At 35.4% G+C, this 25,405-nt stretch overlaps 1 protein-coding gene across 1 annotated transcript in view; it reads left to right on the forward strand.

Moving 5' to 3' along the window:
- The window catches only part of LRPPRC (leucine rich pentatricopeptide repeat containing), a 102,661-nt gene that overhangs the window by 24,639 nt on the left and 52,617 nt on the right, over positions 1 to 25,405 (forward strand). Inside the window, exons 12-23 of the mRNA XM_045827802.1 lie at positions 1,042 to 1,160; positions 2,794 to 2,887; positions 5,581 to 5,647; positions 16,424 to 16,451; positions 18,189 to 18,246; positions 19,324 to 19,430; positions 19,650 to 19,727; positions 20,080 to 20,124; positions 20,481 to 20,585; positions 21,583 to 21,713; positions 22,444 to 22,529; positions 23,946 to 24,153. Coding sequence (XP_045683758.1) covers positions 1,042 to 1,160; positions 2,794 to 2,887; positions 5,581 to 5,647; positions 16,424 to 16,451; positions 18,189 to 18,246; positions 19,324 to 19,430; positions 19,650 to 19,727; positions 20,080 to 20,124; positions 20,481 to 20,585; positions 21,583 to 21,713; positions 22,444 to 22,529; positions 23,946 to 24,153 — 1,126 coding nt within the window. The remainder of the gene's footprint in view (positions 1 to 1,041; positions 1,161 to 2,793; positions 2,888 to 5,580; positions 5,648 to 16,423; positions 16,452 to 18,188; positions 18,247 to 19,323; positions 19,431 to 19,649; positions 19,728 to 20,079; positions 20,125 to 20,480; positions 20,586 to 21,582; positions 21,714 to 22,443; positions 22,530 to 23,945; positions 24,154 to 25,405) is intronic.

Here is a 25,405-nt window from a genome sequence, read left to right on the forward strand (position 1 = left end):
CCATTGTGTAAATGTACCATAGTTTTTTGATCCACTCATTTACTGATGGGCATTTAAGTTGCTTCCAGCACTTGGCTATTGTAAATTATGCTGCTATGAACATTAGGGTGCATAGGTTCTTTTGGATTGGTGTTTAAAATTTATTTTTAGAGAGAGGGAAAGGGAGGGAGAGAGGGTGAGAAACATGAATGTGAAAGGGAAACATTGATTGGTTGCCTCTTACGCGACCTGACTGGGGACTGAACTTACAACCCACGCACGTGCCCTGACCAGGAATTGAACCAGTGACCTTTTGCTTTGCAGGTTGATGCCCAACCTACTGATCCATGCTAATCAGGGCCCATTTGACGATATTAGTGAAGTAAATGTCTTTGGTATGATCCCTCAGTATGGCTGAGGGAGTGACTGAACTTATCTGAGGGAAGGTGTGAACCAGATTTTCTTAAATGTGCTTTAGTTTCAGTTAAAAAAAAATATGTAAGTTGTAAATGCTAGTAACACAGATCATCTAAGTAAGCAGAATATACTCCTCCCCTGATAAACATTGTTGGAAAAATGAAGAATTAAGAGAATAAAAAGTATTTGATGCATATGTGATTGGGTGAAGTGTTTTATACAAAAATGAGAATTATCAATTTATTGGCCATTTTCAGACATTAGGAAATTGAATATATAGTTACCTATGCTGCATTTATTCTACATATTTAAGGAAAAATTTTAAATTGTTAGAGTATTTTAAAACAGGTAAAAAAATTAATCATTATAGTTACTATTAACATTTATTTAATAGTTTTAGGATTTCACACATTTTTTTCTTTAATTTTTATGACTGCCCTGAGAGGTAAGTAGGGAGGTTTATTATCATCATTTCTATATTACAGAATTTTTCTTATTTCCTAGTTCTGTTGCTTTATTGTTTTTTTAGACAAAATGCTGAGTACTCTTCATTATGATTCAGAAAGCAAATGATCTAAACTTTCTGATCTTTTGTTAATTTATTCCAAATTCTTCATCTCTGTGCCTTTAAATTTTATCTTACAGGTATAGTGGAAGTCCTCAAAGGAATGCATGAAATGGGAGTAAACCCTAACCAGGAGACATACATAAATTATGTGTTTCCATCCTTTGATAGTGTAAAGTCAGCTCGTGCTGTTTTGCAGGTGAGTACAAATAGGTTTTAATTTTGTACTTGAAGAGAATATTTTTCCTCCCTGATGTTTTGCGTAACCAAAAAGAAAAGAAAAAGTCCTAAGCTGAGCACTAAAGATGGTCATGTTTGTATACAATTTTCTAAAGTTTAGTAAAAATACTGGTTAGTATAAAATCTGTAGTGGTTAAACTTGAAAAAACCTTGAAAGTAAAGCAGCATTTTTGTGTGTTGAAAGACAGCATGCTAATACCAGAAAATATTAAATAAGACAGTATTTGCTCTTTAATCCTACTCTACAGTGCAGCTGTAATTCTCACTTTGTGAATATTGCTTTCCACTTCTATGTGAATTTTCATAATACACTCAGTGTATTTACTATTCTGTTTTTTTAATTAATCTTTTTTTAAACTTTTTACTCTAAACCATTATTTTCCTACCCCATACTTCTGTCCCCATGAGAATGAGGAAGGCATTTGTGAAGGAGCGCATGGAGAAATTGACTTGGTACAAAATACACTGGATCAGCAAGGGCTGCACTTCCTGCTCTCTGCATTTTCAGAACTGTGCTGTATGCAATTAGGAGTGACATGAAAGAGCACCAGATACTTTAATGAGAAATACTGTGTTCAAAATGTGTTTTTTACATGCTTAGTCTTAGTCACATAATGCCTTGACTTTTCTGCTATGAGATTGTTTTCTTTTTTTTTGAAATAATTACGTAATTACAACCCTCTGAAATGTAGAATTTATGTCTTGTCTTTACCTCTCTTCCCTGAGAACCATATTCTGCTGTGTATACTGTACACTTTTTGCCCAGAATTTTGAGGGAAAAATAAGGGTGAGCATGATACATGGGTATAAGGATTACATAATCCCATGTAATGCACAGAAAAACATGGGTGTATATTACACACAGCACATTATACATGGCAAAATACGGTAATTAGCAGAGTATTTTGAGCCTGTGCTATACATAATTTACTGTTAAAAAATATATTGAAAAGGTAATTTCCCACATATTCTTATCTCTCTAAGTCTTTTTTTCACATGGCACTTTCCCATTACAGTCATTCCAGGATGTAACTCCAATTATTTTTTGATGTTTGCGTGTTGTTTTATTGTGTGGATATACCATAATTTATTTTTATTCCTTGCTTATTATTACTGAGTAGTTATTAATATTGTGCTCTTATACGGTGACCCAGTAAATGTGTTTGAGCTCATTTTAGGGTCATGTACTTAAATTTTTAAACAAATGATGCTGTTGGCAATAGTGATTAACCATTTGGAGAGAAACTAAATTCGACTTTTACCTTACTGTATGCCCCACAATGTCATTTTAGATCAGTGCATTCATTTTTCTCTTGTTTTAAATTAGAGAATTATTCTAGTTCATCAATACTAATTTCTTTCTAGAAGGAAGGCACTATAAGGGTAATAAATTATCTGAATTTGAAGATAAGCATTTAATTTGAAATGTTAGAGCCCGTGCTAAAGTTCAGTTATTCAGTTTACATATTGTTCTAGAAAATGAAGGATTATCAGAATATGGTAATATAAAGAAATGGGAAAACAGGACATTTGAATAGCATATTGAAATGTTTTTAGCTGAGGCATGTTATTGAAATGTGCTTTTCCCCCAGGAAAATGGATGTCTACTTGAAAGCAATGTGTTTTCTCAAGCTGAATTGAAAAGTGAAGCAGTAAATGGAAACTTGGACCATGTTTTATCATTTTGTAAGTATGCAGCACTGGCAGTGAACTTGATAGGACTGATTTCAGTTACTATTGAAAGCATACAGGGTAATTCATGGCCTTATTGCCTACCTCAGTGTAGTTCAAGGTAACTTCCTTGAAAGCAAGTTTATAAATGTCTTTTTTAAGTCAGACTGATAAGACAGTTTATGATTTGAACTTGTGGATAATTCGGATGTAGTTTGAAAGTGAAAGGACCTTGGAGATAACATGGTGATAGGTAAGACTGGGGACCCAGAAGACTTGGGTTTTGTTTACAATTAAGCCACTGATTATTGGATAGTATCTATTAATTTACCTTGTGGAAGTTGTGAAAATCGTGAGATACTGTTTCTGGAAGTGTTTTCTAAACTAACTCCTGCTTTAGCTATAAGTTACATAAAGCCAGTGCTTATTAACAAAAACACAGTGAATTTTTACTAAATACTTTTAAATTCAAAGGTGTTTTACAGTGTTCATCACATGTTGATAAAATTGCCTCCATTGATAGATGAAGAAAGGCATAGTGAAGTTACGTGATTTGCCCAGAGTTAATGATTTAACTAGAACCAAGACTTTGTAATTTTAACTTCATGCTTTTCACCATACTGCATTTTAATAAATAGGACATTTCTTAAGATCTTCATTTTGGGGCATTTTTATGATCAGATCATGTGGAAAAGATATCATTTAAAAACAAAACACAAAGTTCAGTTTCTAACCCCTGAAATATTAAAAGTTAAGTTCTAATTAATGGATATTCAATTTTATGGGTGGAAGTTTTGTAAAATCCAGATTATTGGTGTATATTACCTTTGTATTTGTTATTTAAAAGAGTTCATAGTATTGTAAGGAAAAGGCAAAATATTCAGCGTAAAGAGTGGGGACTGTTGGAGGTGCAGTTATTTGAGTTGAATGTTATGTATTAATGCCGGCTGCTGAGTGTATTGATTTTGCCTCCCACTCTGTACGATGTACAGATTTTCCGTCTGACACGACGGAAACAGCAGCATTAGCAGAGGAGTCTGGGTACACAGGACGCACACATGAGAGCTGCCATCCTCGTTATCATGCCACCCTTTCCACTTCATTGTCAGCTTCCTGGTTTTTCAGGCTTGTTTGTTGCTAAGGAAACTAGATGCTTTTTGTCAGCATCCTTCAACTTGCTGGGATGTTTCTGGTCCCTTTTTTAATGAATAAAATGTGACAATATTCTGTAAAATACTAATTTGAATAGTATAAAAATAAATTTCCAGAGATTGCTTATTATTTTTGAAAAAACAATTTCAGGAGCTTTAAGACTAGAGTATTTCAGTTCGCTCATCAGTGCCTCCCTTCCCCTTTTGATTTAGAGGTGTTTGGAGAGCTGTTGGTTCTGTAATTGCCGGTATTCGCTATAGGTAGCTCCTGGGTCTGCACTTTTTGGTTACCACATCACAGGGAATGGCAGGTGGTAGACAAGAGAGTTTGTGGAGTAGTAGGAAATATTCCCCCATTTGTGTTTGGAGGCATGAAAAATTAATTTGATCGGGTAAATTAAAGGTTGCTGAAAGACATTTACTTTAATTCCTTGAGTGATGAAATACAGGTCATTTTTTAAGTGATTTAGATTTTCAAATGCAGTATAAAACCCTGAGGCTTGGGCTACCTGTTTGAGGGATGTAACAGGTGATATAAAACAATTCTCCTTATGTGTGGGCTAAATTTTTATTCATACTTAGGGGAGATGAGCAAATATTAAAATCTAATGTAACTTTTCCCATGAGTTTTTTTTTCAATCAACCTAGTATCTTAATCTTTATCTAAACTATATTTATTGTCTTCAGAATTCACTTCCACTTAGAGTTCCTCTACAATTCAACCCATCTTATATTATTCAGTAGCTAAATTGCACGTATACAGAAAAGAATAAATCAATTACTTAATAACGTGGCACAGTGACAGGGAAAATACAGTGTCAGAGAAAACAGATTCAGGAGATGCTTACTGTGATTCCATCCCTTGCTAGTTAAGGTCTGATTCTAATACTAAGGCTGGTTGGACTTACGATATCAGCAGTGAAATACGCAAAGCGGTAGAATGTTCAGTGATAAAACGAGTAGTAGAGCAAACAGATGCTCAGAAAAGTGAAAGATCAGTATAAATCAGTTACATAAGAGAGGTAAAGACCTATTTTATTATGACTTTAGGTTGTCACTCGTACATGCATGCTTTTCACTGATCATAGTGGAAAACAGGATGAGAAAGTGTGAGTGGTTTTAACAGAACCCACGCCAGCCCCCAGAAGAGAATGTTCTCCTCGTCTGCTGTCTTTAAAGGCAGCGGCACCACAGCATAGTCACAGGCTCTCCGTTGGCAGGGCCGCGCTGTGCATCAGTACACAGCCTTGGCGTGTGTGCCAGGCTGCCTCCCAGCATGCTGGTAGGTTAGTTAGGGTCATTTATGTGAAAGAATATCTGTAAATTCGTTAGTTGTACGTATTCATGAAAACAAAGTGTTTTCAGAGGATAGTTTACACTGCAAATATATATTACCACGTTATCTAGTTAATTTTATATGAAAGCATTTCCGTTTTAAGGATAAAAATTTTAGAATGAGAATGAAAAGGTATTGGTATAAATGTGTTTCCAAATAAGATGATAATTTAAGTTTTTGTTTTTGGGCTGAGATTTAACAATGACTGTTTTCTTTTGCAGTGGAATCAAATACATTGCCTTTCTCGTTGACTTCTTTGCGAGGCAGCCTAATTCTAGGCTTTAGGAGGTAAGATGATCACCTCATATAAGGTGCTTTACCTGAATGTGGTCTGATTTCCCCTGTCTTTGTTATCTACTGTATGAGGAAAGACAGACAGATATTCTTCCAAATCTTCCAGTGTACTAGTTACCTGAAATAATCTTAATCTGCTTTTTATTCTTCCTACTAAGTAGTTGAATTGAGTTCAAGCAGCCTTTTATATCATCTTTTCCAAGAAATACACACAATTTGGTGATGGTCTTGTTTTAAAGAAGAAAGCACTGTTTGAAAATGGAGAGTTGGAGTTAAAGGGAATTGACGTGTATGTTTGATTTATACTTTGATTATTTAATTACAAGGTGACTCTTATTCAGTGTAATACTACTCTCCTCTGCACTAAGAGAATGTTAATGACCTTTTCCTTCCACTTTTGTTATTTTGAATACATTTAAACATAAAGAAAAGTTGCAAGAATAGTAAAGGAGACATCCACATTCCTTTTATATACATTTACCATTTGTTGATATTTTGCAACATTTACTTGCTTTCTTATGTACTCTTTCTCTACTATATAATTCTATATAGATAGGTATAGATATATGTATGCACATACAGTGTGGGGCAAAAGTCAGTTTACAGTTGTTCATATGGAAAATAATACAGCATATTTACAAGAATAAACTGTGTTTCATGTACTTATATCCATATACCTACTTTAGCCCAACTTTGTTTATATATACACTTTTTCTTTTCTTTTTTTCCTTTTTTTTTCCTGAACCACTTGAAGTTGTAGACATCATGATACTGATGAAGCCAGATCCTTCAGCTTATGTCTCCTAAGAATAAGGTCATCTGTATAATCACAATAGCAGTATCACTCCTAAAAAGTTAATAATACTATAATATCACCATATTTAGATTGCCCCAGTTCTAAAAAGTTGTTTTATAGCTGTTTTACTTTTTGATTGAGGATCCAGTTAGGATCATGCATTGCATTTGATTGATGTCTATATTCTCTTAAATCAAGAGCAATTCCCTTAACTTTTTTGTCTTTTATGACAGTGGCTTTTTTTTTTTGAAGAGTCCAGGGTACTTTATCTGTAGAATTCCCTCCTACATTTTTATTTGTCTGATTTCTTTTCTTGTGATCAGATTTGGAATGAACATTTTAGCAAGAATACTTTTTAGGTGATAAGTATTTGTTACTGCATCAAGAGATATTGATGTCAGGTGCCAAGTTTCGGTGCCATCAGCTAAGTTTGATCACTTGGTTATGGTGGTGTTTCCCATGTGCCTCCCCCGCAAAGGAACCTTACTTACCCGCTTGGTAGTCAGTAGGATGTCTGTGGGGTGAGACAGTGTGTCTGTCATGGTTCCTGGTACCTTTCACTCAGGGTTTTAGCCAAGACTAGCAATGCTTGTAGAATCAATTGTTAACAGTGTTGTTTGTGAAGTGGCGAGTTTCTAATTTTATCATTCTTCTGCATTTATAATGTTAATGACTTTGACTTCTGATATCAACTCAGTGATTTTTAGTCTGCTCGTTGGTTGGAGGGCTAGAATTTTCGGTAGACACCTTGGAATCACCGATGCAGACGAGAAGAGGTAGGACAAGTAGGGGGTTCTGTGTTGCTGCCCTTTCTTTAGTAGGTGTGGTTCTGCTGTTTTCGGTGATGGGTTTATGTAAATTGAAACCAAACAAACAAACAAAACCAAGGGTCTTTGTCTTTAAAAATAAAGTTTGGAAAATACAGAATACATAATCAACTGGATAGACATACTAGTAGAGCCAGATTTTAAAAAAGAACCCAGAATGCATTATGAAGTGAAATATAGTAACTTTTTCCTATAGTTATTCTTGGAAAAAAGATTGGGGACTGTTTTTTGTATAAACTTCCAGGTGGTGGGTATTTCCTTCTTTAATTTCACTAATGTTATATTTTCTTAGTTTGAATGTCAGTTATATTTCACAAAACCTAGATGTAGACAAAGTATGTGGACTATAAAGTTGATCCAATATGGTGGAAAAAAACTAATTGTATGTTCTGACATATACTCAAGTCAGTCATTAAGCTTTTAGCGGCTTCATTGATTAAAGTATGCAGAGCTGCCTGCCCCTCTAGTATATGTGTCTGGTTGCTGTATTACCTCTGTTTCTGCTTTTACTTTTGTGCCCTCATCTTTGCTGTCAAATTTTTTTGCTGTTACTTGTAACAACTTTCAGTGTTTATCTTAAGTAACCTATATACACATAAATAATCTGTTTAATTTTTTTAAAGATTTTACTTATTTATTTTTAGACAGAGGGGAAGGGAGGGAGAAAGAGGGAGAGAAACATCAATGTGTGGTTGCCCCCCATGCACCCCCTCCACCAGGGACCCAGCCTGCAACACAGGCATGTGCCTCGATGGGGAATTGAACCGGTGACCACCCACCTGCTTTGCAGGCTGACAAACTAGGTAACCGAAGTCATGTTTGTTTGGTTTATTGCACTACCTTCAGTGTGTAGATTAATACCTGGCACGTGACCAGTACTATTGGATTAATTACTGAGGCCTTATTTTCTACCTCTGTTTTTAGGCATGCTCTTTAACTCAGCAAGTATTTATTGTTGAGACTGGAGATGTTGGTTGGGATCAGATTGTGAAATATTTAAAAAAATAGCGTAAAGGAACTTGGTCTTTATTTGAAGAAAGTAGACTAACTTGTCTGATGTGAAGGCTTGGCAGAGACAGAGCTGCATTTGGAATGTATTTTAATTTCAGGCATATTTTTTTCATTTCTAGAAATTCAACTTGGATTTTTGGAAATATCTTCTATGTCTCCTTGATATGCTCATGCTTTTTTCTTCCTTCTCAACTATTTGAAGATATTAATAATAGATGTTTTGATGTCCTTGTTTACTAATTCCATCATCTGCATCGTTTCTGGGTTTGTTTATAGTTCATTTTTTTTCCTCATTATGTGTCATATGTTTCTGTTTCTTTGTAATTTCTGTTTGGATGCCAGGTATGGATTTTATGCTGGTGGATCTGAATTTTTTTTTTTGGTATTTCTTTAAATATTTTTGAACTTTGTTCTGAGACAGTCTTGAGATAATTTACTTGGAACGTTTTTTTTAGTGTTTGCTTTAAGGCGGTACTAGGCAGGACTGGAACAGCCTTTACTGTGTGGTTGTTCGCATTAAATTAGTTTGGCTCTGGTATTGAGGGTGAGTTCTCTACCTGCCAGCTCCCAGGTATTTGGAAATTGTTGGGAACGTGAACTGTTCGTATCTCTGTGGAAGTTCTAGGAATTGTCTTTTTCAGACCCTCTGAAAAGATCTCAGGTAGTTTCCTCGGCTTCAGCGTGTTTTCTCAATCATGCGTGCTTTCCAGTGGTTGGTTAGAGACCGAGGGCAACTCTCCAAAGCTCCCCGAGCTCCCTTTGTTAAGCTCTCTCCTCTGGTACTCTGCCCTGTAAAAATCAGTTTTAACTAGTCTGTTCCAAAAAGTATTTTAAGTCTGTAGGTTCCAAAACTAGATTATACTGGTGAATTTTTTAAATTGTAGACTTAGAAAAATTTCAGGCTGTGGTAATTTGCCATTATCCATAAAAATATGTGCATAATTCAAAGCGTTTGTTACTGGTTCTGATTTCTTTCTTTTCCTCTCTCCCCCAAAACTACCAAAAATACAAAACATAATCCATGTCATTATAATCCATTATCTTGGCGTTAATGTAGCCTTTTGTTTCATCTGATGTTGAATCAAGTAATACATATTTTAACATTCTTTTGTTAGTACACTCAGTACAGCTATTGAAACAGTCACCTATCGTGTGCTTCTCAGGGTGCTGTTATAACTCTAGTACCTTTGGAATTGTCCAAGTGGATAGGAGAAAACTGAGTATTTAATGACATCCCAAGCCAAATTAATTTTCTGCAACTGCTGTAAGGGTTATTGTGTAGGAGGTTGATTTAGTTACTCCTTACCAAAATAATTATTCATAGTTGTCAGAAATGTTAGGAGTTTTAGAATATTAAATGAAATATTATAGTCACAGGAGCTAATCTAAGGGAAACTTGGGTATTAATTTCAATATTGGAATGCAATTTTTGGAATACTTAGTTACATTTAGTATATTCTGCCACCTAGTGGTAGATCCAAAGTGTATGAGACAGTAGTTCCTGGCATGTAGTCTATAACCTATTTTAGCCAAGATTAATTTTTATGCTATCCTAAAATATTTTTGAAAAACCAAATGTTCTTCTGGTCAAGATGGAGGCTTACGTAAATATGCCTTGCCTCCTGTCACAACTACAGAAAAAAAAATTATAACTAGACTATAAAACAAATACTACCCAGATACATCAGAAAGTCGAGCTGTATGGAAATCCAACCACCAAGGATTTAAGGAGGCTACATTCATCTAGATGGGCAGGAGAGGTGGAGTTGCGTGGAAGTGGAGTGGTGCAGAGAGGCACGGAGATGTGGAACGGGTTGTCCCACACCCCCGTGCAGTAGATAAAAATTGGGAGGGATCCCAGCTCTAGACCAGACCACCCAGCCCAGGGTTCCAGCACCAGGAAGTTAAGCCCCCATAACTTCTGACTGTAAAAATCAGTGGGGGGTGGGGCAGCAGAAGAAACTGCGGCATTCACAGGAAACTCCGCTTACAGGCCCTGCAACAGACTTAGCACTTATGCTGATTCACTTCCTCTGGGATTCAGGACCAGGGCAACAGCTGAGCTGGAAGGGCCCCAGTGGCATATGGGGAGAAAGTGAAGTGACTGGCATCAGGGAAAATGCCAGAATTCCTCCTGGGCAAAACTCCAGAGACCAGGCAGTGTAGCATTGTCCCCTCTCTGAACCCTCCCCCACACAGAGCCACAGAACAGGTGACATAGGTTGCCCTGCCCACAGCTCTGCCCCATTCAACTGACAGGTACACTTTTTGACAGCGGGCCATACTACCAAGAGAGGGGGTCAAAGTAGCTCTACCTAATATGCAGAAACAAGGGAGGCTGCCAAAACGAGGAGACAAAGAAATATGACCCAAGTGAAAGAACAGAACAAAACTTCAGAAAAAGAACTAAATGAAATGAAGATAAGCAACCTATCAGATGCATAGTTCAAAATAGTGGTTATCAGGATGTCCAAGAATTCTTGGGTACTTCAACAGCATAAAAAAGGCCCAGGTAGAATGAAGGTTACCTTAAGAGAAATTAAGAAAAATCTACAGGGAACCAACAGTGGAGGGGGTGAAGCGGAGAATCAAATTAACAATTGGGAACAGAAGGAAGAAAAAAAGCATTCAGTCAGAACAGCAAGAAGAAAAAAGAATTTGAAAAGACAAGGATGGGCTAAGGATCCTCTGGGACATCTTCAAACATACCAACATCTGAATCATAGGGGTGCCAGAAGGAGAAGAGGAAGAGCAAGAAATTGAAAACTTACTTGAAAAAAATAATGAAAGAAAACTTACCTGATTTGGTGAAGGAAATAAACATACAAGTCCAGGAAGCACAGAAAGTCCCAAACAAGTTGAACCCAAAGAGGACCACACCAAGACACGTCATAATTAAAATAACAAAGGTTAAAGATGAGGATATCTTAAAAACAGCAAAGGAGTTCCCGTAAGACTGTCAGCTGATTTCTCAAAAGGAACTTAGCAGGCTAGAGGAGACTAGGAAGAAGTATGCACAGTGATGAAGAGCAAGGACCTTCAACCTAGGTCACTCTATCCAGCAAAGCTGTCATTTAGAATTGAAGGGCTGATGAAGTGCATCCCAGACAAGGTAAAACTAAAAGAGTTCATCCGGTCATCATTACCAAGTATAAGAAAAAGATTAAAACTGTGAACATTAAAATGGCAATAAATTCATAGCTATCAACAGTTGAATCTAAAAAGCAAACCAAGCAAATAAGCAGAACAGAAACAAAACCATAGATATGAAAATCATTTGGAGAGTTACCAGTTGGGAGGGGGAGAGGGGAGAATGGGGGAAAATGTGCAGGGATTAAGAAGCACAAATTGGTAGCTACAGAATAGACAGGAGAGTGTTAAGAACAGTATAGGAAATGGAGCACCCAAAGAACTTACATGCATGACCCATGGACATGAACTAAGGGGAGGACTGCTGGAGGGAATGGGGGTACCAGCTGGAGGGTGGCAAAGGGGAAAAACTGGGATAACTCTAATAGCATAATCGATAAAATATATATATTTTAAAAACCAACAATGTTTCTTTCATATCTTTGGAAAGTAGTATTTAAGTGACAAGTTAGTATTTCCGTAAGTCGATAAGCTCAGGTCACTGATTACCAAGCAGGTGTAATGTCTTCCTAATTCCACTTTATAAATTGTCTAACATATGTAGACAAAGTAACCTCTAGAAAACTGTTTAACATCAGTACTGCTTAGATAAGGTGAGATTATTCAAGATTATTAGGGAACTTTTTCTTTACCTTGTTTTTAAAAAGGCTGTTTTGAGAGTATATTTTAAAGGGCCTTTAGCTCTAACTGATAAAGTCAGTAAATTCTTATGTTAAATCCAGGGCAAGAAGATGTTTAGTATGAATAAGACTTGCTTTCCTTCCAACAGTAATACTAGCTGAACAAAGTTCAAATGAGAAATAAGATAGTGTCCTTTATATATTTTACTGAAAACTCCACCACCAGAAATACTGAGTCACTTCTAAGAGACACTGTGTCACTGAAGCTAGTTCACAACTTGACAGGGAGTGTAACACATCAAAAAGAGAAACGTTTCAGGATTTCCGTGGAGCCATTGAAGTGCTTTCGGTGTGCGGAGAAAGAGTTCTGTGGTCTGAGGAGGGGTTCTGACCCAGTGCAGGGGGAGTCTGCACTGCTGGAGTGGTGCAGCTCTTCACATGTTGGGAAAAACCAAGTTTCTGTTGCTGGTCCTATTGACGTCACCAAATTAAATGCCAGCTATTAAGGTTTTCTTTTTAGGCCACCAGTGATGTTCCTTTGTGACAGTTTTACAGGGGGAAGAGAAGTACTTCACGAATTTGTGAGTGCTCAGAAAATATTAACTCTTTTAGTTGGTGCTGTGGGCTGGGACTGCGATATGTATTTCAAGGATGAGGAGGAAACTTCTTGCCCTCTCGTTGTTCGTGGTTGGAGACCAGAGAGTAAGAAATCAACTGCATACTAGTCTTGATAATCATGAGTGTCGAAAGAAGAAGAGAATCTCTCAGTTCAAGATGTGCAGAGACGGTGCTGAGCTGAGTATTGAAGGATGAGTGAGGGTTTGTCTGCAGGGAAGGAAGGGCGTTCCAGGCAAAGTCTGGAAGAGAACAGTGCATCTGGGGACCCGAAGGTTGATTGGTAAATGGTAGCCCAGGAAACCGTGGAATAGTGGCAAGAAATAAAGCCAAAATGGTAGCATGAGGCTCTCTTCATGAGTGATCTTAATTCTAAGTTACTAGCTTTGGGCCTTGAGTCATGGCTTCGAGCCATTGGAAGTTTGCACAATTGAGACAACTGAGAGTGGGTATTTGAAGGGTGGAGAAAGGGGTGCAGGTAAGAGATGAGGGAGCAGGACACCATGAAGAGATAATCAGCAATTTGTGGAATCTTTTGAGGAGCCTGTGGGCCTTAAGGTGAAGACAATTAGGCTTTCTAAGTCTGTTTCCTCTTCTGTGAAACAAGAACTTTAAATACCTGCGTGCAGTATTGCCTTAAAAATAACAAAACTGTGCACTTGGGACCTAGTACAGAAGGCCACCTTTAAGGAGCAGCTAGGGAAAGAGAATTGCTGAAAGAGATTGAGTAGCATCACTGGGAAGCTGGCAGATAATGATCAACAGCAGCACATCTCAAAATGTGGTCAGAGAGGACCGAGGGGTGCGAGGTGAGCTTCTGAGTGTAGATGGGCGGTCACTTTAGCCAGAGTGCTTTCGGTGCAGGTTTGTGGCTGGAAGCCAGGTTGCAGCTGATTAGGGAGTGAACATGCAGTAAGGAGATGTTAACCACCTTTTTCTATTTTAAAGCTTAGTTTTAAAAGATTCTGTGTGTGCTTTTTTTTTTTTAATTTGTCCCACTTGTCATAAAGCTGCACCTGCAAGGTAGTGCTTTCAGTCACCTCCGGTTGTTTAGATAACCGTACAGTTTTGGAAGTTTATCTCTGTGCCTTTCCTAGTTACTTCATGCCTGGTTTGAGGACAGTTTAATATCTTAGCAATATTTTTATTCTCTATGGAGTAAATATTTTTATCAAAGAGATGATTAAAGTAGCTTTTCTTAAAAAGGAAGCCCAGCTTACTAATGTCGAGAGTTGGAATAGAGATGCAAAATTTAGACCAGAGCTGGTATGTGTTTATTTTTTTATTCTCTTAAGAGTTTTCAAGCATTTGCAAAAGTGAAACTCCCAAGTCCCAATCAATCCAGCTTCAACACTTATGATTTTGGCAAAGTTGTTTCATGTATTCCTTTTGCAACCCACTCCTGCCCCTCCCTTTTTTCCTGGACTGTTTAAATGATAGACCTCTCGTCATTCCACCCATGTACTTTAATGTACATCTCAGAATTTATTTTAAACAAAAATAACCACTATAGTATTATCACACATGACAAAATTAATAGTAATCGAGAAGAAGAATTCATCAAATTCCCAAAGGAGTACGTGATACAGAAAAGGTGAAAAACTGCAAGTCTTGCCACTTAATAGTGTGCACTTTTGGACATTGGCCTCTCATGTACTCGAAAACTGCTGTTTCTACTCCCCCACCCCCACCATTCCTTAGATGTGATAGGCAGCTACAGATTAAGAGTCCTTGGAATTAAGGCTCTTTCTAACCTAACCAAAAATGATGCCTAATTTTTTATCACTTCAGATTTTTACTGTATCTTACTCTAAACTGCACAGTATTTTATCTTCGTATCTTGAGTTCTCACTCTCCTTATGTTTACTGTGTGGGAAAAAATCTTGGTTTTATTTGGCCTATGAAAATGTCAAGTAGTCAAAGGAGGCTTGTTTTGTGATCAGTGGACAGGTGAGATGAAAATTAAAACTCTCTTGGATTCAGTGAGAGGTGGTTTCCTGCTGCAGTCTGGAGTTGTCCTTACATATTCCTTACGTAGCTGCATTCCTTACGTAACTGCAGCACATCGTCAGAACCAGGAATCTGACAGTAGTGCAATCAGTGTTCGTGGACAGTTCTCACATTTTATCACGGGCAGATTCGTGTCACCATCACTGCAGTGAAGATCCAGAACTATTCCATCACCACAAATACCCCCGGCACTCACTCACTGTGGTCATTCCTCTCCCTTTGCCCCACCATCTCTAACCCATGGCAACCATTAATTTGTTCCCCGTTTCTGTAGTTTGTTATTTTGCAGTGGTTATGTAAATGGATTCATAAAGTATGTTTTAAGATTGTCCTTTTTCATTTAGCATAATGCCCCCGAAATCCATTCAAGTTGTGTGTATCAGTTCATTCTGAACATGTTTCTAAAGTACGACTAAGTGCCCTACTCACTCACTGTACCAAAACGCAGTCCACCCAAAACTGCCCAACCTCAAGTTTAAATATTTTCTGGGTATTTTTTACACTGTATATAATATGTAATTTTAATGAATATATAAATTATATTTACATTGTAAAATTACTGTTAAAACAGTCTTAAATAGATTATATATTTGAATTACATAGATAAAAAAGTATATAGACATTAAGTTTACAAAGCTTAGAAGTAGTATGAGACCAGTGTTAATTGGTTATCCTGTTTTGTAAATGGATTTTCATTTGAACAGGCAAAATTTGGGTGAGCTGTTCCTTTTGTTTTCTTTGGAAATAATTTCAAGTTTACATAGTTAACAAGAATTATATTGAACATTGCATACTCCATTTGCTAACTTTAGCATTTTGCCACATTAGTGCTATTCATTCCCTCCATATGTCTGTACGTACATACATACAGATATATAAAATTTATTTTTTCAGAACTGATTGGGCTTAGGTTGCATACATCATGACATGACCCTTTATCCATAAGCATGTCAGTATATAATTCTGCAGAACAAGGTTATTCTATTACACAGCCACAGCACAGTTGGCACATTCAGGAAATTTAACATTGGTTATTTTTGTCTAATATAGTTTATGTTTCAGTTTTATCAGTTTTGTGTGTGTGTTTTGTTTTTTTCTCATATTTCCCTGCTCCTGTACAGAATCCAGTTCAGGGATGAATATTAGTTGTCTTTTTCTTTTTAATTTTCTCTAAGTTAGAACAGTTCTTCAGCCTTTGTCTTATATGACATTAAAATTTTTGGAGTATATAAGTCAGTTATTTTATAGAATGTTCCTCATGATGATTCCTTGTGGCTGAAATATCCCAGGAGTGCTGTTTTTCTTGGGGAATTAAATCTAAAAACACACAATATCCATCAGCATCTTGTTAGTGTTGTCAATTTTGATCACCAGATGAATGTTGCTCTGTTTCTCCATTTTATGATTACTGTCTTTACCACTACAAGTAATAAGCATTCTGTGGGCAGATACCTTTGAGACCATGGAAATAATTTGCTCCATCAAACTCCCCAAGTTTTAGGGATGGTTCTTAATGATTTTTGCTCAAACTAACCTTTATTTTAAGAGTTCGAAGTCAGTGGGAGCCAGCCTTTTTAAATAACCTTCTCCTGAAAATTCATCTTGCTTTGGTAACATGTATTTACTTATTTGTTTTGCAGCTTTAATCTGTATGAACTGCATATAATAATTGCTAGTTGACTTTAACTTAAAATGGTTTTGAAAACTGAGTTTATCATTAATCCTTTGCTGCCCTCTACAGGTCTATGAATATAAATCTTTGGAGCAAGGTAAGTACTAATGCAAATTCCAAGGTGATGGATGTATAAGTTATTAAGAACAAATGTTATAGTATGTGTACACATTTATGATATATTATTTTAAGCTAGTAAGTTTAGAATCTTGAAGTTGATAATTTTAAAACTGCTTTTCTAAAGCATGAAATTTATTATTGAAGCAATCCTTGACTTCTTAGTCCTAAATTCTTCATAGGTTTTTAACTTTTCCAAAGGACAACTGTCAACCTTATTGTCTTGATATTTGACCATTAGGTGTAATAGTTAATTTTTAAAATATATACATTCTGATATATTTATATATGTGTATCCATATATGAATGACATACTGACCAGTTTGAAACTGCTGTCTTTTTTAAGAAGTTGACTGCTTTTATACAGGAAATACAGTTATCCTTATGTTGAATCATTGGACATATTTGTAACTAAATGAAATCAGAATGTGCATCATTGACTGGAATTTCCAATTTAAATATTTTTTAAAATCTAAATGTTATCCAAGTTTAAGTATTCTGCTATTTAGACTGTGTAGTCAATTATAATATATGGTGGAGATAGTTATATTTGGAAATAATTTTTCAACTAGAAAGATTTTTTTACTGGTTTATTCATTAAATATGTCTGTTTAAATTTGGTATGAAATGTGACTGACTTAATGTACGGCTACAACTTCTGATAGAATTTATTGTCTATCTTCTGTACCTGTCTGTGTTGGTTAAAAAACAGTTTGTAGGTGATGATTGTTTTACTTTGTTTCTGAAGAGTTTCTACCTCAACTATCCTTTGAATTTTAACCACAGCATGATTTTCATGGTGGAGGGAAGTGGGATATGGTTAATTTTGTCAGATCTTATATTAGCAAATAAATAGCAGTAGTAGTAACTGCAGTTTGAGTTATTAACACTTATAATATGTGCCAGTGCTATTTTAAGAACAAGTAAATTTAGTAGTAGAGTACACATAATGTAGTTTATGATTCTAACGCTTTGGAAAACAACTAGATGTTTTTGTTCTTATTTTCTTCAGCCCAAGGATATATAGTCGAATATTGTGTTCAAAAGTTAAAAGTCAGTGCTACAGAGTTTGTAATCGTTTTTATTATAAAATACATAGTTGGATTTTTTAAATTAAAACTTGGCCAGCAGAATTAATGTTGAGTAAGTGTTATGTTTGTCTTTCAGTGTCTCTACATTCAGTTGATACAAACGCATGAGAACAAACACAGAACTTTTGGCCTCTTTTGTTTTAATGTCATTAAAACGACTGGGAAAAGGTTGTTGAAAAACTAAAAAATAAATAAGTAGTCCAGGATATTTTACTGTATTATTTCTGTAATACTTCATTTAAAAGGAGGCAACTGGTCCAGTTTCCACAAGACCAAAAACAACATGAAAAATAATATTCATCGATAATTCTTACAAGCTCTTTCCTATTTATAACGATTCATTTAAAACAATATATAAGCAAATCAGTTTAGAGTTTTTCTTAGTGACATTTTATAAAACATTGCAGTTTTCCTTCAACATGGGTTTGTTTTGGTTTTGTTTTTAAAAGACAAACCTATTAAAAACAAAACAATCTCCTTGGCAGGTGGGGGTGGTGTTAAATTACTGTGATATAGAATAATACCTTATTGGGGAGAAGCTTTATTATTTCAAGAATTCAATTTCAGATTGTGTTTGTTCTTATTTGCCTCTCTTGCTGCAATGCACAAATTTTCTGTCTTTCCAGATAACGGAACTGTTGTACAAGGACGGACGTTATTGCCAGGAGCCTCCGGGACCGGCGGGTAGCGTTTCAATTTCGATGATTGTAACTTATCCACAAATCCATTCTTCTGTGTAATGATGGGCTGGAAAGATTACAGCAGTAAACAGTCTCTTTTTGAAAGTGAAATTTGAAAACATTTGGTTATCAGTCTTTATGTTGATAACCACAACATTTTGAGATCTGTGAGGTGTTTGGTTTTTATCATAATTATTTTCTTAAAAGACAGTTTTGGAAGGCTTTTTCTTTTTAGAAATTGAGGAAATGCTTCTTATAGCACCTATGAACATAGCCTTAAAAATCAGTCATCCTTACTGTTTATGTGATTTTAATGTTTTGCAAGTGTTAATTTTAAACATATGAAGTAAAAGTAGTAAAGAGGTCTTGTAGATTTTTTCCACTTAAATATAAACTATTACATTGTTTGACATTTAATCATTTTCATTTTTTTATTTAATGAGGACTTGAATGTATGGTTTTCTATAAGGTACCTTTCTTGAAAGTTCAGATTTTCTATACTAGATATTAACACATGGCCCTATACATTTTATGCTTGAATGCATAGAAAAATTACTGCTGTTATAAAACATCTTTGTTAATCTTGGTTTTACATTGGCTAATAGGCAGCTCTCCACAGCATTACTGTATCTGCTTATTAAAATTATTTAGCTTTCTACGTACAACATTTAACCATCCTTTCTAATTTTATATGTTTCCCTAAATATTGCCCATAAAAAGTTAGTGTAGAAATGTGCACAGGCATGTATTTATTCTCAGCACTGTGATTTGGACAGGAAAGGGGTGAGGCCTTTGGGCAGGACCACTTCTGTCACAGAGTGGTCTGAAAAATAAATTGAAGTAAGATTCAGTACTGAAAAGCTGTCACTCGGTCTGAAAATAATTAATATTCCCTTCACTCACCAGTTAGATATGTGCTCCCAAACCACATAATCTCTATGCCTCAGTGATCATTGTTGCCATTTCAGAGCCTCTCATCAGGGTGACATCTCACACCAAAATGATTTCTTATAAATTAATCTTGATAACATGACAGTCTCAGTAATTTTAGTGGAATGCTTTCTCTTGTTTTTTTCCACAGAAGCTGTTGGCTATTTTCTTTATAACTTGATTGACAGCATGAGTGACTCAGAGGTACAGGCCAAGGAGGAGCGTTTGAGACAATACTTCCATCAGCTGAAGGAGATGGTACCATTTCATTTTTTGCTATATAATGCCTGTCCTGCCTGACATGTATCTATTAGATTTGAAATTGCTGCTTTTAAGTACAACCAGACCACTTCTCAATGACATACACGAGTTGGAGACTTAAATTATGTCTGAGATAATTTCTGTTAGACAAATTTCAGTTTGCTTGTCTAAAACTGAGGTTTTTTTTTTTTTTTCCCCTCCCTTTCCTTACCACAGAATGTAAAAATTCCTGAAAATATCTACAGAGGCATTCGTAATCTACTGGATAGCTACCATGTTCCTGAATTAATTAAGGTGTGTGAGAACTAGCAATCAACTTTTTAAAATAATGCTTAATTAATATTTAAAATCATGTTAAAATTTTATTTAAATATGATGCTTAGTCCAAAAAAAGTTTATTTAAATGGCAGTGATTTTAACAAGACTTTTTTATTGATTGTTGGTAAATACTGTTCATGTATCAGAGAATACATTTAAAACATTTGTTTTAGTGGTTAATAAAGTATGAACAGAATTTCTGGAAAATTTTGGAAAGATGGAAAAATAGCAGTAAAATGAGGGGAGAGGTTCAAAATTTGCTTTTGACATTTGCTAATATATTTTTCCATGTGTTTTCTAATTCTAATAATTTAAATCCCAATTTTAGGATGTTAATGTGTTGGTTGAAAGAGAGAAGACAGACTCTCGAAAAGTAAGTAAGATCTTGAGTAGATTCTACATACTATAGTTAATGACATTTAATGAAAATTCTAGACTGACTGTATAAAGTCAGTGGTTCCTAACACTTTGCCATCAGTATACCTCTAAGAAGTTGGTAAAGGGTATTCTTCAACTCAGAAAAATCAACATGTCTAAGAAAATCGCATATAATCTCAGGAGTTTCATAATCCCCTACAGTCCATTCCCAGATTCCCAGATTAATGTCCTTGGTAGTAGCATTTGTGACAATTAGGAAAGGTTAGTTTAAAGGGAAGAATGGCAAGTGATACATTTTCTTTTTGCATTAAATTTCTTTCCTCTTTCTTTCCATTTCTGTGGACTATGCAGCTTTCGTCATCTGATTTGGAGCTTACACTTGAAAAACTAAAAGCTGAAAATCAACCTATAGGAGATGTCCTAAAGCAACTCATATTAATGCTTTGTTCAGAAGAGGTAACATTTGTTTTAATATTTCAAATATGCTATTACAGTAAAAAAATTCTTTATAGATAAAAGTAAGCAAAGCCAAATACAATATTTATGATTTTTACAATTGATTATTATACATCATGCCTGTGAGGAATGCAATTAAATGAAAGGTTAACTAATTTCAACTACACCTTGAATGGCATGTTTTCGGGTTGCCATAGTTTGTTTACAATAATCTGCAAAGTGAATGATAGAAACAGCCGTGATAGGTTTATCATACATGCCAAATGTCCTTTCAAGCCATGGCTCCGGTCTCTTATATCCAGATTGTCAAGCAACTGATACATGCAGTAGTCATTTGCAAGTCAAATATTAGTAGGTTGTTAATGCAGGGATTGAAATTCCATTTTCCTCCTGGAAAAAAGCTCTTTCTGAGATAAAGGGTCTCTTGCCTTTTTTTCAGCAGGCATACAGCTGTACTTTGTGTTTATTTTAGTGTGTGTCTGCAATTTGTGGCGTATCACTAGACTTTTTCAGTTTGTAGTTCAATATAATTTGGTCGTATGCCTGTGATTTTAGGGAACAAATACAACTGAGTTTAAGGCTATAACATGGTACTGTTAAATTCCAGACTATTTCTTTACATTACCAGGACAGTAAACTAGACTGTGAGGAACTGTGCAATGATACATGTTCTGTGTAGGGAAATGGTACTGTGAGTAGGAGGTGACTTGGTACATATTTAATCTGGAAGTCTTTTTTATAATGCACTACTAAAGCCAAAACATCAAATTTGGCATAATGGCCTGTTTGCATCACAGATAACAAATTTTAAAACCCTACATGTATATCTTACCTGCTTTTGAAAAGGTGAATGAAAACATCAAGTAGCGAGGTGAAGTAAATAACATGAATCCATTTACTTTAAAAGTACTCAACTTTTTCTACAGTTGGAACATAAAACTAACAAATTTTACATTTTCTTTTATATTTATTTTTTTTACTTCTATCCTTTATTTAGAACATGCAGAAAGCTCTTGAATTGAAAGCAAAATATGAATCAGACATGGTTGTCGGTGGCTATGCAGCTCTGATAAATCTGTGCTGTCGACACGATAATGCAGATGATGCACTGAACCTGAAACAGGAATTGTGAGTACCCTGGCACTGAAACATGTCGTTGGCGTTCGTGCCGAGACGCAGTCCTCAGTGGGCTGTGTGGATTGAACAGTACTTACTTTCATAATGTAATTTTTGAAATAATGTGCTTTTTTATCAGTATTTTTGCATAATATGAGACTCTGATTAATTATGGCTTGTTTTCAGCAAAGAGTCTTTGTTTAAGACATTCTATTCCTTTAAAGCCAGGTTTTTTCTCCACTTTTACAACTGCATATCACAACTGTGGTGATGGTAGCTATTTTATAAGATTTGTTAAACAGCCCCCTCTCTATACTGTAGTGTAAACAATTTTCTGTCCAATTTTTCAGGTATCTTTGGTTTCCCACCTTTTAGATTTATCAGATAAAAGTATGTGTCTTTGGGTATTTCAGTGTTCATTACAAAGTTAGAATCACCTGAAGTGCCACAAAGCAAAAGAATTCCTCCATTCCTATCATTTGAAGATGGAGTGATGCAATTTAAATGTAATGTTAGTTTTATTTCTTTTGTCACTTGAAATAACAAATTCACATGTTATTATATTTGAACTTGTTATTTGGTTATATGCCAAAAATAAATCCTAACTGAAATGTAGAGGCAAATATTTAATAACAATTCAGACCATCCGATGAGTTTTGGAAAGTGATAAAGTGGATATTACAGTTATTTTTTGTAGTTGAATTGACTTTCAGCATAATACAAATGTGGCTTTAATTTTTAGTGACCGTTTAGATTCATCTGCTGTCCTTGACACCAGCAAGTATATAGGCCTTGTAAGAGTGTTGGGAAAACATGGCAAACTCCAAGGTAAGCCCAGGCATATAAAGGAAAGATGTGATGCAAGTATCTTGCCACTGGAATAATATGTGAATTGATATTAATGGTATATCATGTCCTGCAAAGTGCTTGAACACTTTGCATACAAATTTGCATGTGAATCCAACCAGAGCTGCATGGACAGTGTAGGCCATTAGTTTTAATGGATTGGCAAGCTTGTCATTTACATTTGCACAGCTCAGTGCTTTTTGCATTTCTGCAGCTAGTTTTTATTAGCATTGCTGTTTGGATTGAGTTTGAAGATCATGACTTATGGCACGATTTGCTTATGTGCCTGCACTAATGGCTTTGTTTTTGCCTAAGAACATCTGAAGGCTGAACATAAAGCCTCTAAATATAACTTTGATTAAAGAATGTGAATTTTGCAGTAGTCATTGCCTTACCTTTTGACAACATTAACAAAATATACTTAAACAAGTTTTTATTTAGAAGTTTTCAGGGAAAGCCTAGATGATTATATAGTTGACATCCATGGTCTAGTTTTCTCATTGTTAGATAATGCTAAGCCTAATATAATTAATTACATTTGATGTATATTCTTACTATTTGTTTCTTAACTTTCTCATTGGGATTTATTTTGAAACTTCCTTTTTTGTCTTTCCCTCTTCCTTTTATTTCCAGAGAAGATTTAAAAACTTTTTTTTATAGTGAAAATTGTATGGATAGAATATTTTATTTAAAAATTGATTTTTTTCCCTCTAGGAAGTCTTTCTAACACAGAAAACTCTTTATAAGGATTAGCCTACTTTTTTAAAATCACATTTTGTAAAGCGGTCAAAACATTTTGCCTGTGCAATAATTAAGAACAACATTATAAAAATGCACTTATTCCATATCCTAAAATGTTTGTTTCTGCCTTCCTAATGAAGCTTAATGAATCTAATGTATTAACATGCAGTCTTTTGGAAAGCTTTCATTGGCTCTGCTTGGCTAATTAGTATCGACATAGCAAACAGGCCCTATCGGTATCAGACCATTAGTCTGGCTGTATATACAGTGTAAACACATCTTTATTATCTGGCTTCCTGACAAGCCATCTGCTGAAGAAACAATGGTGTGATTTAGCAGATGTTAGCTCTGAACGATAAAAGCATCCATTTAGGAGGATCTTACAGCTATAGGGCAGACCGTACAGGGTTATGTGGTGCAGAGTGGGCACACAGTCCCTATCTGTAATTTGTAGTCAAAGTTGCAGGGAAATGATAAAACCATGCTATTGTGGATTTATAATTGTAGTCTCGTTTAGAAATGCAAGTAGTAATTAACTTGAAATCGGCATTATACACTAGAATTTACATTCCTGCTGGGCTTGAAATGCTGTTTTAATAGCAGTTTGTTTTCCCTACATGAAATTACCTAAGGGTCTTTTGTGTTCTTTCATTGTAGATGCTATTAACATTCTAAAGGAAATGAAAGAGAAGGATGTTCTTATCAAAGACGCAACAGTCTTGTCCTTTTTTCACATCCTGAATGGAGCAGCTTTGAGAGGTGAAACTGAAACAGTAAAACAGTTACACGAAGCCATCATGACTCTAGGGTTAACGAAACCATCCACCATCATAAGTTCCCCATTGGTTACTCTGTATCTGGAAAAGTAAGTTAATTGAATTTTGAATTTTAAATGTTAGCATTAAAAGAATGAGTGTAATCATTTGGGGATTATACTTTATAAATATTCTGTGGTGCTGTGGAGGCCTTGAGGTTGTATGCCAAGAACAAGAGGACTTACAGGGACTAAGAGACCTTGGAAATCACCAGCAGCTGTGGGTCCTGTGGATCACTTCTCCATGGCATGATCTCTGCTGAAGTTTTGTGGGGCATGTGATGATATTACATGAAATCAAATTTAATTTTTTCAAGTTTTGAGCCTGATAAGTGTTAATTGTTAATAAGTATAAGAAAGAAGGATTCCCTGGGGCTTTTGACTATGCATCATGACTGTTAATCAGGCAACAGTGCACAGCATCTCTTCAGTGCTCCTTTTCCCTACGTCGGATTTCATTTTAATTGTGTGTATTGATAAGTGGTTTTTCTAGCTTTGATAAATATTATGGAACACATCTCTGTACCTTATGAGAAGATGAATTCTGTTTATAGGGCAGGATTTATTCAATTTAAAACTGTTCTATTTGAAATGCTTGTGTTGGTGTACTATTTGCAATGCAAATCATGAAATCAACCTACTCTCCTAATGAGTGAAACATTTTAGTAAGATGATTAAGTACCCTTTATTGTCTTCTTTTCCTTTTGTGTTTGTTTTTTAATTTCCTAGATCTTAACTCTTTGTCATATTTTCCATGCTTAATGCAGTGTATAATCTGCTTATTTCCTGATTGGGATTTTCTGATTTTAGTATGGATGTAGTGCTATCAATGCCAGGAGGAAAATAAAAGCTATGTCTTAGCAGTTCTTAATATTTTCCCCAAATTTCTGATAATTTTTCCTTATTTATTAGGGCATATGATTAATCAAATATAGTGAATGGTTTAGTTGAATTTAAAATGTAGAAGAAAAAATCTGTTAACTTGCTCTGTGTTAGGAAATATGTATGTAAATATATACACACACAAATATATGCACATACATGTTTTATGAAACAATTCCTTTGCCATCCAATCAAAAAACAGTTTATCAAGTTAGATGATTGGCCAAATCTGAACCTTCACAATCTCAGCATTACATCCTTTTAAAGAAATGGTGATTCAAACAATTACTGTGTTACTGAGTTCTCATGTTCACAGCCAACTTTATATAGAAATCCTATAATTAATATGCTTTCTGCTAGAATTTTTTGATTGTTTAAAAAAGACCCATCTCTGCAAATTGCATGTGGAGCTTTGCATAGG

The sequence above is a fragment of the Phyllostomus hastatus genome, unplaced genomic scaffold, assembly GCF_019186645.2.
Source record: "Phyllostomus hastatus isolate PE091 unplaced genomic scaffold, TTU_PhHast_1.1 phas_scaffold_78, whole genome shotgun sequence".
Classification (NCBI taxonomy): domain Eukaryota; kingdom Metazoa; phylum Chordata; class Mammalia; order Chiroptera; family Phyllostomidae; genus Phyllostomus; species Phyllostomus hastatus.